The sequence below is a fragment of the Manis javanica genome, chromosome 12, assembly GCF_040802235.1.
Source record: "Manis javanica isolate MJ-LG chromosome 12, MJ_LKY, whole genome shotgun sequence".
Taxonomy (NCBI): domain Eukaryota; kingdom Metazoa; phylum Chordata; class Mammalia; order Pholidota; family Manidae; genus Manis; species Manis javanica.
In genome coordinates this window covers 24530991-24547321 of record NC_133167.1, presented here as the reverse complement: position 1 = coordinate 24547321, position 16331 = coordinate 24530991, and the positions used below count along the sequence as shown (strand labels likewise).

Sequence of the window (16331 nt, the reverse complement as noted above, 5' to 3'; positions counted from 1 at the left end):
CGATCCTAACCTCAAATATTTCACCACTGATGATTCTTGCCTAATAAATCCTTACTATGATTACTGCAATGATTCTCTAATTATAATGCTTATACCACATTTATTACTCAGCACTCTACCATATGGAAAAGCCCTCCCTTTCCCTTTTTTATGTCTCTCTCCATCATTCTGTGAACAGTGCAGACTCATGGATTCTTACTTTTTCAGTGGCTCATTACTATCTTTATTTATTCTGATGCTCAAAAAGCCCCAGATTTGGCCAGTGAGAGCCTCTTCAAACTCCTGGGTTTTTCTGACATGCCCCCATCATTTTTTAAAAAATACTTCCTTTGGTATCTGCTAACATTTAAATGTTCCAGGCTCATCTTATACCTCTGTTCCCCAGTCCCAGAGATTAACCATTTCTCCAAAGATCCCTGGCTCCTTTCAGCAGGAAATGACATTAAAAAACAAGAGTGAGTATCAGGTGTATACACTGCTATCAGGGTAAGTCTGAGTCTAGACCTCTCATATCCTATTTGGTAGCCATTAGTCACACATGGCTATTTGAATCAAAACTAATCAAAATAAATTAAAAATTCAGTCCCTCAGTTACACTAGCCATATTTCATGTGCTCAAGAGCACATATATTTAGTAGCTACCATATTGGCCAGCACAAACATTTATAGAACATTTCCATCATTACAGAAAGTTCTATTGGACATTACTATTCTAGACCATTTCACAAGGTAAACTGAGGAAACACACACACACACACAGTCATAAGTTCTTATTCTCCACTGCCTTTTAAGCATCTTCTTTTGTTCCATTACATTAATTCTGTCACACATTAAACAATTATTTATCAAACATATACTATTATACAATTACTGTTCAAGACCTTGTAGGTTTAAAAATATACAGACCCTGTTTTCTATAAACTTGTAATGAGAAGACAGAAAAATAAATGATTATTACAAAATAATGGATTGTTATTACAACACAGGGTATTGTATCAATATATATCTCATAGTGGGGATGTCAATGAAGGCTTCCTGAGAAAAACAACATTTACTAAGTCAAAAATGGTAAGTAGCAATTATCCTGGAAATTTGCAGATTAGATAAGGGGAATTTGCTATTCTCCATAATTTTTTTCATCCCAGTTCCAACTATTCACTTAAAATGGTTTATCTTCCCCATACTCTTTCAAAATTCTCTTTATCTTTCAAAGCCCATCAAAGCCCCTTTCCCAGTCCCCAGATGTGCTGTTTTTACTGATTTCAAGCACACAAAAGATTTGATTTACTTTTGTTACCAATTGTCATGGGTAAGAACATGGGCTCTGGAATCAGACTTATGGCTTACTAACTATGTGATGTTGAACAAATTAATTTCCTTAAATCTGAATTTCTGCATCTAAAGGGGGGATTAATAGCTCACAGTTAGAATGTTTGAGGATTAAATAATGTACTTAAAATGCTTACCATTGTAACTGGGACATGAAAAATTATAAGGTCTACCAGTAACAATAATCTCACACTTGTTTCTCCCTGTATCAGTAACATCTAACAAATTTCTTAAATTATTCAAACAGATCATTTCCAGTCAGAATACCATGGCATTTTTGTATATAAAATATTTTAGATAGTTCTATTTATAACTATGAAATTAAAAAATCAATTTAAAAATATTATTTATCTATTGCTTGTGACAAATTTAGATAAAAATCATTAAATATGATTTCATATATAAAAACTTTAAGTAAAATATTTTTCCATTAGGCTAATTAATTATCTAAAATTTCTTAAAATTCTGAAACAAACTTAATTTTTAAAAAATATTTTCAAGTCAAGAGGGCATACTAATATCTAAACTACTAAATGATAAAAATCAATCTACTAATAAAAGGTAATTTGTCATAATCCACATTCCTCTTTATAACTAGATCCTATCAAAGCAAACTTAAAATTGGTTCCCAATGAAACAAAGCATTTTGATTTTTATACAGATATATTTAAAACAGTTAATGCAGTAATAATCAGAAACAATATTTAATGATAGCATCAAGGGGAATTTCTTTTCTTTAACATATTATTCAAAAATGTAATAGGAAAAGTATGAAAAAAATTGTATCATACAACAAAAACTAGAGATAACTTATTTTGCCCATCGTCACAGTTTGTTTAGGCATACACTGAAAAATGTTTACCTAACGTTTTACTAAAAAATGAAAAATACACCTTTCAAAACAAATGCTTTTAATGAAGTGTATTTTATTTGTAAAAGTGTAGGCATGGACATATAAAATTGCTGTGCTTATATCCTAGGAAAAGGAAAAGGAGTGCTCTATCAAACCTAAAAAGGAGAGCAATGTCATTTTCTCCAAAATAACATGTAGCTGTGCAGATTTTCTCTTGTTTTTTCTTTACTAAGTGAAAGACAAGTACATGGTACACTTCTGTTTTCCTTATTACCCTTACCAGTAAAATCTTAAAATCTCCTTGATAATTTACTTTTAAATTAAGCATAACAGTGGATTTATTAAAAATGGAGATGTGAGAAGTTTCAGAATACACTATGTCAAAAAAATTATTAAATCCCACTTAATATATTGTCAATACCTATTATATCACTTATAAACTATTTAAAGCTTTCTAGATGTAATTATTCTATAACTGTGTATAATCCATATCCTCTCGTACATGAAATATATTGATGGTAAACTCTTTGTTCATGTTTTTCCAAAGGCAACCTTACCTGTGGAGTCCAATAAAAAGTAGGGCTCAATCTGTAGAGTTTTCGTTTGTGGAAACTCTGAAGTGGCCTTGTTCGAGCTGCTGTACTCGTGATAGTCAAAGATGGAGTTTTCAATCTTGTCCTGTCTTTTCTCCTTTTCTTATTGTGCTTCTGGTTAAGTAACCAGCTACTGGAAGAAGAGAGCTCATCTAAATTCTCTGAAGCACTGAAATGCCATGAAATAATTGGGGAGTGGAGGGAATAAAACAAACAAACAAACAAAAAAGACAAAGAAAACTAAATGTAAATTGCCTTGATCTATTATGACAGCAGAGTATAAATTTTAGTCAATTCTGTGGTTAATAAATGGTGAAAGAATTGATAGTAATGGAGAATTACATATTCAAGATGTGAAAATGTCTACTTCTATTTTCTCTACTTCTATTGCAAAACAAATATTCCATACATTAAAGTGTTCACATGAATTCACTAGTGCAATGTAAATGCTCATTGTAAATTACTAACTTGTGCATATTTACAAGTGTTCTATTTACATCAAATTCTTTTTGCATATGGGTAACATCATAGGATTATAGGTTCAGAAAGGGCTAACACCTCATTGCATCATTAGTTGCTCTTAAATAGGCATGATACACCATTTTAATGAATTCTAAAACAAAGATGCAATCCTACCATATTTTAGGAAATTGTTTTTAAATTTGTGATGATACAGAAGCCACAACTAAATAATGAAACAGATCACACAAACTACACATATTAATTTTATAATTATTCTTCACATTAACTTTTTAACATTCTATTTAAATATTTTAATACACTAGAACATCTGGGGCAGTTAATGTTCATTGCCACATAAACTTCATTTTACACCAGTAAATTATAAAATTAAGCTTTTTAGGCACTATCATGTACCCATTTCCACCTTATACAGGCAGAAGCTAGTCAATTTACTATTCTAATATCAACAAGTGAATCTGCTACATGTAATACTGCCAGTATACATTCTAAATGTGCGGTTTGGTTCAAGTAGCATTGGTGTTTAATAGTAAATGTAAGATCCGGTTTTTCTATAGCAATATCATTAGCTTTGAATTATATTTATGTCTGCTTTAAAATATTCTATTAGCAAATATTACTTAGCTAAAGCAAGTAATTCAAAAAGGGACCTGAATGGCTTATGCTGGTGAAACCGAAGAGAATAATTAAATATGGAATTTGGTGACTACCATACATTAAAAAAATACGTGAGTATGTCTTACTGGCCAGACCAATATAGGGAGAAGAGCTGATAATAAGTATTTCATTTTTTACATATTAACTTTACTCTTCAGACAACTTTAGTCAAGAATGTGTTCAGTCCAATTAATTAAAATTCTAAAGATCTTCTATCTGAGTAACATTTAAGATATAACGCTACTCTCAAATTAACAGGTCTAGTCGCATATCCTGATGTTACTTTTCATGACATATCATATATATTACCGTGAAAAACTTTAAGTGTTTCAGTACTAAGTAACAGTCTGCTCTTGAGAAACCAGCCATGGAGGAAGACTACAATGTCAAGAGTTAGAAGAAAACAAGTGATAGCCAATATCAAGTTAGGCACTGTTCAGGTCAGGTAGCTGGGACAGAAGTGAGTCAAGATCAGGAAGAAGACAGGCTTCAGAAGGTAGTTGGTATTAGAAGTGATCAAGTCAGGAGAGCTAGGCTCCAGGAAGGTAAGAGTAGATCCAGGACAAAAGATGTGCTTCATCCAAAAAGTCAGGAACATCTTTAAGCAGACTATATTATCTCCTTAAAAGAGATATTGCTTGGGTAATGTCTAGAGAAAATGAAGGGCTTTTATTCTAGGAGCCTGAAGCACAGTCAACTAACTCTTCTCTCTATTTAAGCTCTAGTTGTTAATGAGCCCTCCTCACGGGAGGTTTAGCTCTCAAGAAAGTGAGCCACCGTTTTCTTACTAAATGATAGCACAAGGCTTTTGAATTATTTAAAGGCTCAGAGGTTGGTTTAAAGTTTGTCATTTTTTCACTGAATGATGTATTTTCAAGTTTCTAGAGTGGCTGACACATTTTCATAGGAAAAAAGTTTAGTTTTATTCTTTTTCTTTAGTTCTCAGCTGTAGACAATAAATACATTCTTAGATGACTTCTAATAAAAATCCTTATAAAGTGTCATCAAAACTTATCCTTCCCAAATAAATGGGGTAATTTACTGAAATTGAAAGATGTGAAATCTACTTATTTCACTACTAATTAATGTGTAACGATATTACTTTCACCAAAGCTAATCTGGTACATACACCACTTCTGTAAATACTTGATGAGATTGTTGTAAAGGTATTGCAAATCACTGAAATTCACATTTTGCAGTGTTTTACACCGAAGAGTGGATCAATCAACAAACCTCAGTGGAAAGCAGAACAGGAGGGAAATTATGAGGAAATTCTTTCGAAGACAATACGACCCTGTTCACGTAACTGTAACCTAAGGCTTTTTCCTCAGGAGATAATAATAGAATATCTATGTAATTAGTATTATGTAAAACATGAACTTAGGACAAAGATATCATTGATAAGCCAATATAAGGCATCATCATCACATGACATTCTTAAAACAAAGAGGCCATAATAATAGGAGGAGGAGAAGGAAGAGTAGAATGAGAATACCCAAGAGGGAAAAAACATTTCGATAAGAGACAAGGCTCTATGTTCCCACTGATTTGCAGGTAAAACATCCCCCGAAAGAATAGCCCCAGAAACTGAGGATGCAATGGGCCACTGTCGAGTACTGTATTATTATTATCAAGACAATTATCAATAAATATCAATGTGTAATTATCATTGGACTTCTGAAACAGCAAGCTTACAAGCGGAACAGTACCGGTGAGGCAACAAATTATACATTTTTAGATTCCAAACTGGACGCTTTTGCTCAGAGACAATAAAACATCCCCCGAGGGATAGCCTAGATCCTTTGTGTTACAGACAGCATAGTTTGTTTTCAAAATGAGTTAAATAACTGAGGAGGGAGAGCAGTGAGGGTGGGTTTTTAGGCTTACACCTTTCTCTATTCCCACTGCTTCTCACCTAATCCAAGCTATTTCGTGCCAGGATTACTCCAATAGCCCAATAACTGGTCACCCCTCATTCACACTTTTTCCCCTCTAGTCCCTTCTAACATTAACTCTTTGAGAAAATAAATGTGATCTTGTCATACCCTTTCCTGCCATCCCCACACTGCTTAACATTTCTCAAAGCCTTCCCACTGCTCTTCAGAAAAAGACTTAAATTCTTAATGTAAAAGGTCATGACTGGTCTGGCCCTGGCCAGTGCTCTCCTACCTCATCTTGCATCACACTCCCTCTTGTTCCTTGTGTTCCAGCCACACTGCCTCTTTTTATTTCATTTAACTTAAACTTTCTATGGTACATGACCTATTATGTTATTTCTGCTTACTGGAATATTCTCACATCCTCCTTCACCTATATAATTTCCAATAATCATTTGGTTCTCAGTTCAGAAGTCAATTCCTAAGGGAAGTCTCTAAGTCCCTTTGTAGTCTCTACAAAAACGAGGTCGAATCCTCTTATGAGCTCTACTAGCACTGTTCATCTTTTCTTCACAGCATTTTTCATGGTGATAATTTTACATTTATTTGTCTGGTTATCTGATTTAATGTTTGTCTCCCTTTCAAACTGTAAGAGTTTAGACAGCAAAGACTGTCCATTTTGTTTACCCTTGTGTCAGAAGTTTCTGCTATTGTACCTTGCACACAGTAGATGCTCAATAAGTTGAAAGGAGAAATATATACATATATATTGTCAGGTTTATCATTCCAGTTCTGTGCTTTGTATAGTGCATGTATAACACATACTACATCTAAATGATTAGTTTAGTGAATGAGTAAACATTGAATATTTTAGCCTAAAGGCCAAAAAGAAGCTCTAAACAGAGAGCTTTTAGAAAGATTACATATTTATACTTCCTTGAGTTCCATTCTAAATCTGTATTTGGTTTACAAAAGTTAGTTTTTAAAGTAAGATATGATGTATCTTATTTTATCTTATGATCAAGTATGCCACCATGAATTTCTAAAAATAATAAGCAGATACAGAGCTACAAGATGTTTTGATTTGATTCAACTCTAAAAAAATTTCTAATCTAAAAAGTGCAAAATACTGATTTATCTAAGAAAATAATCAGGAAGTCTTGAGATCACATTTTATTAGCAGTGTTTATCTAATAGTTTAGTGGCTTTCTGAAATTACTACTTTTCTATTATTACCCTAGAAAATCTTAGCAGCTAAGATAGTATGGATGATAATATGCATTCAATTTGCTTTTACAGAGTATGAATGAAAAACTTCAAGTGAATTTTTTAAATAATGTATTTCATACTCTTGGTTATTTTGGAAATCAAAGGCCCAGAGTGAACTAATTTTTTACCTGATATTTTACTATAAATCACTACCAAAAGAAATTTCTGCAAATATTATATACTTCTATAATTAATAAACAGAACAATCTATAGATATGAGGGCATAAATTAGCTAACTTCTTGGTGCCATCTTGATAGTTGAGATAATGGTAGATGGATGTGGAAGAATAGTTGAATTTCAATCTTATTTGCGCTATATATCCAGTGAAAGACAGTCTAGCAAATTATTCAAGTATTAAGTAACCTCTTGCTTGATCTAAACTGTGTTCTTAGGAATGGAATAAACATTACAATGCTCTGCTCAAATACTTTTATAAATAAAAAACTTTTGGGCCTTGTACAAATTTAGAATGCTAGAACCATAAAAGTGTAACAACACTTCAGGAGGTTATTTTTATTTTTTATTCTCAAGGAATAGCAGAGAATAATTATTCAATACTGAATTTTAAAAATCAGTATTTCTCCTACAACTTACCCATTTTCATACTAAACACACTTAACAAAAAGTTAAAATCAACAATAAGAGTTAAAATGTACATTCTTAAAGAGACTGAGATAGCCTCCGTAGTTTCCCATACACTGTCATATACACAAATATCCACGCTCACTATACTGGGTTGAATAGTGTCCTCACAAAATTTACATCTACAAGGAACCTCACAATGTGACCTTATTTGGAATAGTCTCTGCCGATGTAATTAGATAAAATGAAATCATACTAGACCATCTCATCACTGATGTCCTTATAAGAGACACAGAGACAGAAGAGACCCAACTAGGAAAGAAGGCCATGTTTAGACAGGCAGAGATAGGAGAGATATCTGTATGCCAAAGAACTCCAAGGACTGCCAGCAACTAGAAGCTAGGCAAAGGAAAGGGTTCCCTAGACCCTTCAGCGAGAACATGGCCTGCCTGACACCTTGATTTTGAACTTTTACCTTTCAGAACTGTGAAGGAATAAATCTGTGTTATTTTTAAGCTACCCAGTTGTAGTGATTTGTTATGATAGCCCTAGGAAACGAATACACACATAAAAAATACGTACCTAAGAATTGCTATTTTTGCATGACTTCTGATATCTATTTCAAGTCTCTCCTTTTCACCAGCTGGAGTTTTTAAGTAATTTGACCTACAGCAGCTAAGATAAGTAGCAACCTTTTCCAAACTTTCCCTGATGCCCTAAATCCTAATTAACAGTTGAATTTACTATCTTCTTTTCCCTTGGTATTGTGTGCAGAAATGAACACACCACATACTCAGATCACTCAGTGACATTTAAGATGACAATAACCACTGTTAAATAAATTATATAAAATAGGATTTACATAAACTTACTAAAGTGGCCCATTAGGGGTATTACTTATCCTCCAAATAGCAAAAGTAAACACCTCTCTCAAGTGGCCAATGCATCAAGGTCCAGGCATTACATGGTAAAGAGAAAACAATGCCTTGATCAGGCCATTTCTCCTACTCTGGGTGTTACACCCTTACTCAAAAATACAAGTCACTTCAACTCTTACAACAAGAAAATTTGTTGAAGCACAATGTAAAACAGCATTGTTTATTAGATGTGATCTCTCTAAAAAAAGTTAAGGTACACACCTATTCTAAAAAAATTAAGGTACATCTTAATGCAGCCATTAAAATAGAAAAGATATTTTAAGTAGAAAAACCTTCAGATACATTATTGCAGTAAGATATAAAGTTGCTTCCAAAAAATCTCAACTATGAAAATAATGTATAAAAATGATAAGAAGTAACTATCTCTGAGCAATGTGATTTCCACTTTCTTTTAGTATTTTGTGAATTTTCTAATTTTCCTACAATGAGCTTGTACTATTTTTTTTGACCTTGTACTATTTTTATAAGAAGAAATGAAACATCATCTAAAAATTAGTACTTTTTTTTTGTATTAGGGACTTCTAGTACATTTTTAAATGGCTATTTGAGAATATGAGACTTAAGAGGCATAACACGGATTTTGTTTGGATCCTGATTCTAACAAATTAATCATAAAAAGATTTATTTTGAGACAACTGGGAAACCTGAATATGGATAGAGAATTTCATGATAGAAACAAATTATGGCTAGTATTATAATAATAAATAACAGATAATAACATGGTGGACATGTTTAAAAAACAGCTTATCAAAGAAATATGCAGATGTTTTTACAGTTGAAACAACAATTAATATAATTTCCTTTTAAAAAATCCGAGGGAAAAAAGTGGCAGGAAGGAAAACAGCTAAAATGAGTTGCAAAGTTTTGAAAACTATTAAAGCTGGGAATATATGGATTCACTTTACTATGTTTCTATGACAAAGTTTTCCATACTAAGAGGTAAAGAGAAAACAGACTGACTACTGCAGTGCTCTCTGCTATTCTTACCTCTTCAGCTTCAGTGGGACTTTTTAAAAAATAAAGGCAAAGAGACTAAAAAGAAAGCCAGTATGATAGTCACAGTTGTCTGGGAATTGGGAAATAAAGTTGTCAAACATTTCTAGCTAAACTATAGTTTGGGAGAGACAGTTCAGATTCTCCAATGTAATCTCTGAGCTGTTTTTCTGAAATATGAAATCAAATTTGAAATTCAGACTTTCTATTTTACTAATTACTACTTTTCATTTTAAAAGAGAAATTTGGAAATTGAAACAGTTTAAAAAAGAAAGCTAAAATACTTTTTGAAATCCCAACATCTAAACACAAATATAGCTTTCATTAAAATTTTGATTTATACACTTCACATCTTTTCTATGAAATCATACTGTATAATTATTTTGGTATTGTAATTTTTCCTCTTAACATTCCAAAATAGGCATATGATTACATACTTTCTACACACTTTATTTTTAGTAGTTACATGATACTCACCCAGTGATTATATCACAATTTATTAAACATTCACTATAACATTAGATTCTAGACTTACGTTAAAAGAGGTAACACGGAAAAGTAAGGTTTTTACAAAAGAAAATAATTCCTATTCACATTACTTTAAAAATACAGCAGGGGAAGTTTTATCTCCCTATTAATATTATACATCTAGATAATACAATAATTAATTTCATTCATAGGACCCCAATATTATGTTTAAAAATTCAACCTGGAATATGCTGCTAATAATGTTATCTCATAACTGAGAAGTGACTATATATAAAAATATTACTCGGGCAAAAGCATTACTTTTTATGTGATTATTTTGCCAGTTTAACTGCAGTTTTTCAATTATGATAGCCAATCAGAAAGAATGACTACACTTGAGATAATTACCATTAGTCAAAATAAACAGCATGGCAAGATTGATTGGAATTTAATTTCATGTAATATTCTGGGACTCATTAAAAAAACAAACAACAGCAATAAAAAATCTAGACATTATTTCAAGAATTTCACTTTCACAGAGATAATACCCCATGGGGTAAACAAGGATCCATTTATAATATTTCATCTTCATTTTAGAGTATGATATCTAAAAACCAGTAACTATCTCTATGATGATAAAATGTCATGCTTCGTTTGTTTGAAGATTCAATCTTTTTAGTCCAGTTCCTGGTGACTCATCTTAGACCTTGCTGCCAAGATTAATAAAGCTAAAAAAAAAAACCAATTCTTTGACTTCTGGGAGATACTGTCATTTAACAAGAGATGGGGGCTAGGAATCAGTGAATAACAAGTTGGCAAACAGGTGACTTGGAAAATAACTAACCAGGTGAATCTACTTTAACATTTTGTGATAACTTATCGCTACGATATTATTAAAATGACCTTAAATACTTTTAAAAAATTACATCAAATAATAAATTCTATGTGGTCCATTAAAAATTAATATACAGAATGGGTATCCAAACTTTAAAATTCAAATTTTAAAATTCCTCTAACCTAATTATATACAAAATTTATGATATACTGTGATATAAAGCTAGAATGAGTATGCTTTACTAGAAGAATTACAACACTTCATTTATGACTTATCTGGCAGTCCCAAAAGTGTACAGAACACAGATGAAATCACAAAATCCTTTTAAATCATCAAAAAAGAGATCTCAGTAAATCCATGCATTTCTGTTACTATTTAGAGAAACCTCTTTTACTAGAAAATATTTTTACTAAAGTACAGACACTTCTACTTTGGTTATCTGATTTTCTAGTCTAGAGTTAATTTGGTGAGAGGAAGCAGAACTATAAGAGACAGTCATGAGAGTAACAACTAAAAATGATCAATTTGACTATAGGAGAAAAATAAAATACAAAATATTTTTCATGAAGTAATGATTACTACAAACAATCCTGAAGCAAATTTCATTTATTTAACAAATACTCTTTTTGTGCCCATGATGTGACTCTCACTGATCTAAATGCTAGGAAAACAGCAGTTAATAAGACAGATTATTTTAAAAATCCCTGTTTTCATGGAGCTTTCTATTCTCATCCAGGAAGGCAGATAATAAATAATAGAAAAAGAAAACTACCAAATAGTATCACTCATTATCTCATCTGATCCTCACAGTAATTTAGGAAGCAGACTGTTTTAGAAAGTTGTCCAAGATTTACAATGCTAAGAGGAGAATTGGTACTGATTTCAGATCTGTCTGGTTCCAAAGCGATATTCTTAGTAATGGGTTTGCTTCATAAACGCTTGATCAGGGTTTAAAATTATACATTTATTTGTGTGATTATTTGGTTGATGGTATTTTCCCCAACTCGATTCTTTACCATCAGGGTAGAGACCATATCTGTTTTGTTCAACACTGTATCCCCAGTGCCCAATCCAATGCTTGGTACACTGAGGTCACTGTGTTGGTATTTCTTGACCATTAAGTTAATTATTTTACAGATATACAGCTATTAATCTTAACAAGTCCTGAGGATGTAGTCATAGTGATGAGCCTGAATAATCGAAGAAAAACTGAATTAAGTTCAGTATCATCCAAGAAAGGCAATGTGTAATAAATTTTAATTAAATATGTCTCGAATGGTTTATTTAAGTTTTGTCACTTTGAATAGAGTCCTCATTCCTCCCACTCTCTTGGTTACCTTTTTCCATAGTAACTTCTAGATTATGCTTTAAAGTTACTAAAACATGTTAAGTAAAAGTAATTCTCTCTAATCACTATATCTCGATTTAACAAATTATCCAATCAAAGCAAACCATAATAATGATGTTACAAAAATATATACACATTTTAGGCTATATTGAAACTTTAATGTTTTTATTGTTCACTTGTTTGAAAAAAATGGAATTCTTAAAAAATAAACACTTAATTGAAGAATATTAGCACTAGAAACTACTTTAGAAAATATGTGTCCCAGTAAATTGAAAGATAAAGAAGTGAGATGTAAAAAAGATTAATGACTTGCCCAACGTCACAAAATATTTAAAACAAAAAGAATATGAAAAAGTGTATGTACTCCAATAACTAAAAGTTAACCTAAAACCAGTAAATTATTTTTAAAAAGCACTATAATTGATTAAATACACAAAAATTAAAACTTTTTTTTTAGAGCAGGCAGTTAAATATCTCAGGATGGTCTTTTGGGGAAGTATGTTTTATGTAATTAAAAAAAAACCAACAGTATGTTTACCCTAAATTTTAAAGTGCTTGATTTAATTACAGGGTCCCATACAACCTAGGTAGACCAAAGGCAGAAAAGCAACTTTGTATCTTTCCAAGAGGTATGATGGAGAAATAGATGGTACCTCTGTGACTTCTAGTACCTGTATGATGAATGCTTCAGTAATGGCTGGCCTATAAGGCCCTACATAAGGCCCTGAAATCCTGATCAAAACTCAGGCCACTTAAAAGCACTTTTTAAAAAGAGTAAGAACAGTCCTAAATCATTTGCCTACTACACTATCCAGGATATAAAAGAAATAGTAGACCATATCTACAACTGTAATATACTTTATATACTTGTATAAAAATATCAATGACTAATAAATATTATTAATCTGTTTACGTGCCAGGCATTGTTATAAGAGTTTTTACATACTGTTTCATTTACTTCTCACACAACCATGTACTGTCTCCCAATATCTAGTATGTTTACTGCAAGACATGCATTTAACTCTTAATGATCTGTTGAGTGGCATACTATATTTTAATAGATCAAACATGTATCTTTTAAGATAATATGATTGTAAAGACTGGGTTAGAATTGTCAAATGTTTGGTTAGAGTTTATAAAATGTCTGGAACAGACAGAATATGAATATTTAGATACCATAATGCCTTTTAAGAACATAAAGGCAAATATGTATTATTTATCATAGTAAATGACCATATTTCTTGTTACTTTTAAATACACAATTTGCATCTACCTACTAACAGATTCTTCAACTTACTATTACTATTCTGCTATTATTAGGTCTGATATTCATATTAATTTATACATGTCAGCTGGGTATATACTTATTCACAACTGAATATAAGACTGCTTTTCAGGTGATAGGGGACAATTAAAAATACAATACAGCAACTGGTTCTTTTCTTTAGCCATTCTTCATTTGCTTTCCACAGCATGTACGAATGCTTTCATTGGAAAAGACTGAACAGACATCCTAGATTAAGACATATCTGACAGATAAAGAAAGGGTAAGGATCATAAAATCAATAGCTGCATCAGTCTCTATCACCAAATATTAAGGTAACATATTGAAATGAGATTTCTTATTGTTTCCATTTCAACAAATTAGTATCACATTTCTACTGTCTTAAAATTTTGATATTCTATGGTTATAATTTTAACAATGTAAATTTTAACAATTCAACTAGTCAGATTTTGCTCGCAGGTTTAGGATGAATAATGCCATTTAAATACTTTTTTAAGACTGTAATGGCCACTGTATTTCTTTCTATTTATCCTTTTTAAAGTACATAATTTGTAACCAATTTCTTTTTATTGTGGTAGATAAGATACTTATAGATAAGTACATAAAATATTTATCTTGTATTTAACTTATAAATACGAAGCAATGCCTCACCTACTCCTCCACTGTCCCATAGCCACCACTCAGGTCAAGAAATGGAACATTATCAGCCCCTAAGAAGGGCCCTCCCCTATGGGGACCTCCTCTTCATATTTAACACAGAAAGACTGCAAGTTAAATCAGCACTTTTATTGGCTTCCTAAATTATTCAAAGACTGAGGACAATGTAAATTCACTTACCTTCCTCCTGACCTATGTGCTACTGTTGCCAGATGTTTTTTTTTAACCCCACTAGACATATTTTACTACTGTTTGTTTACATATATGTACAGTTCTTTACCATTTTATTTGTTCTTTATTCCTTCTTGCATTTCAAATGATCCATCTAGATCACCACTCTACTGCCTGAAGATTGCACTTTATGGTTAGCATTAATTAAGTTCACCAGTGACAAACACTTCAGTTTTGATTTGTCTGAAAACCTTGTGTTTCCCACTCAGACTTGAAAAATGTTTTCTTTGTATATACAATTTCTAGGTAGACAAGTTATTTCTTTCAATACCTTTAGATAACCATTCCACTGTACACTGGTTCCTATTACTACCCTTGAAAAGTCAGCTGTCTTGAAACTGGCTTCAGTTAAGGTAAATGTCTTCCTCGTCCCCCCCACCTACTGTGCCTTTAGATGTTCCATTCATCTCTGCTTTTTTCACATTTCCTCTGTATTTCTAGGGTAGATTTCTTTTTATTTCTCCTGCTCAGGGCTCTGTTTGGTTTCCTGAATTGGGTGCCTTTCAACAGATCAGATAATATTTTTTTAGCCAATACCTCTTCAAATACCGCTTCTGCTCAATTTCCTATTTCATTTTCCAGGTCTTCAATGAAGTTTTGTATTAGACCTGTTCAATATGTCATCCACATTTTTAATTGACTTTTCTGTATCATCCACAGTTTTGTCTCTTTTTTTCTTACATTCTTACAATCTGTCTTCCATGTTACACATTCTCCCTTCAATTGTGTTCACATTGCTGAAAACTCAGTTTTTCAGTATTTTTCATAGTTTTATTTAGACCTTTTTCAAATATATATATATCACTTTTATAGTTTCTACTCTACAGATATTTTCAAGTCTGTCTTTTATTTCTAAAATCAGAATAAGCACTTGAAAAAAATAATGTTTGATAATTTTAACATCTGAAAACTTTATGATCTGCTTTTGCTCTTATTTTCTCCTTTTTACTCTCATTGCTCTGTCTTCTCACATGTTTTACTATATTTGACTGTGCTCTAATCATTACCCTTGAAAAATAATTCTGGAGGATTTCCTGGAGCTGAAAAGAAGGTGCCTTCCTCCAGAAATAATCTGCATTTGCCTCTGCCATCTATCTTGTAGTATTACCATTCCAGAACCATTTTAAATAGGGATTCTTTGGATGACTCACTGGGGCAAATTTGGAATGAAAATCCATGTGGAAGTCCCCACCAGGGTAAGACTACCTCAAAGATAGGTTTGCTTTTTTTCTTCTATCTTCTCTACTTAGCACCAAGTCAATTCTCCCCATGGTGTCCTAAGGGTGGGAAAGGGGAAACTTTTTTTCTTGTGATCTACATTTACTGTGAGGGTGTAGCCCTTGGAGAAGGGTGGTCCCAGCTAAATATGGGGAAGATTTGATTTGACCTCCCTACCATAAGCAAGACCATGGGCTTTGATTTACCTTTCATCACCTCATAAGCTATTAAAACTTCATTTGAGTTTTCTGGACTTGGTTCTGATTTTTTTTCTTTCTTTCCCCACAAAGCTATGAAAACCTTAACTTAATTTTGTGAGAATTTGGCCTCAGACAAAAGTAAACTGCTGTCCTTCACTTTTCTGGGTTCTCAGGTTTTCTTAGCTTTTGGTTTGGAAATATCATTAGCAGCATTCACTAATTTCTGAATTCAGTCTTATTCAACCCAGCAATTCTACTTGTAGGTATATATCCAAAAAATTAAAAGCAGGGACTAAAAATAGGTATTTGTACATCTATGTCTATATCAACATTATTCACAATAGCCAAAAGGTGGAAGCAACCCAAATGTTCATACAAGGATCAATGGACAAAATGTGGTTTAGTTGACAGTGTTAGTTACCAAACTACACTTATAGAGGTGAACATATACTAATGTATATAATTATCAAATCACTTTGTTGTACATCTGAAACAAATATAATATTGTATTTCAACT

The 16331-nt window shown here is 32.1% G+C and overlaps 1 protein-coding gene across 8 annotated transcripts in view; it reads right to left on the bottom strand.

The window, feature by feature from the left end:
* Positions 1-16331, bottom strand: part of KANSL1L (KAT8 regulatory NSL complex subunit 1 like) — a 117470-nt gene that overhangs the window by 58242 nt on the left and 42897 nt on the right. For 5 of the 8 annotated variants that reach the window (XM_073218161.1, XM_073218160.1, XM_073218164.1 and 2 more), the window contains exon 6: positions 2740-2944. The exons of 1 other annotated variant lie outside the window; for it this stretch is intronic. In XM_073218161.1, the coding sequence (XP_073074262.1) occupies positions 2740-2944 (205 nt within the window). The remainder of the gene's footprint in view (positions 1-2739; positions 2945-16331) is intronic. 2 more of the 8 variants (XM_073218165.1, XM_073218166.1) reach the window with 2 other exon arrangements.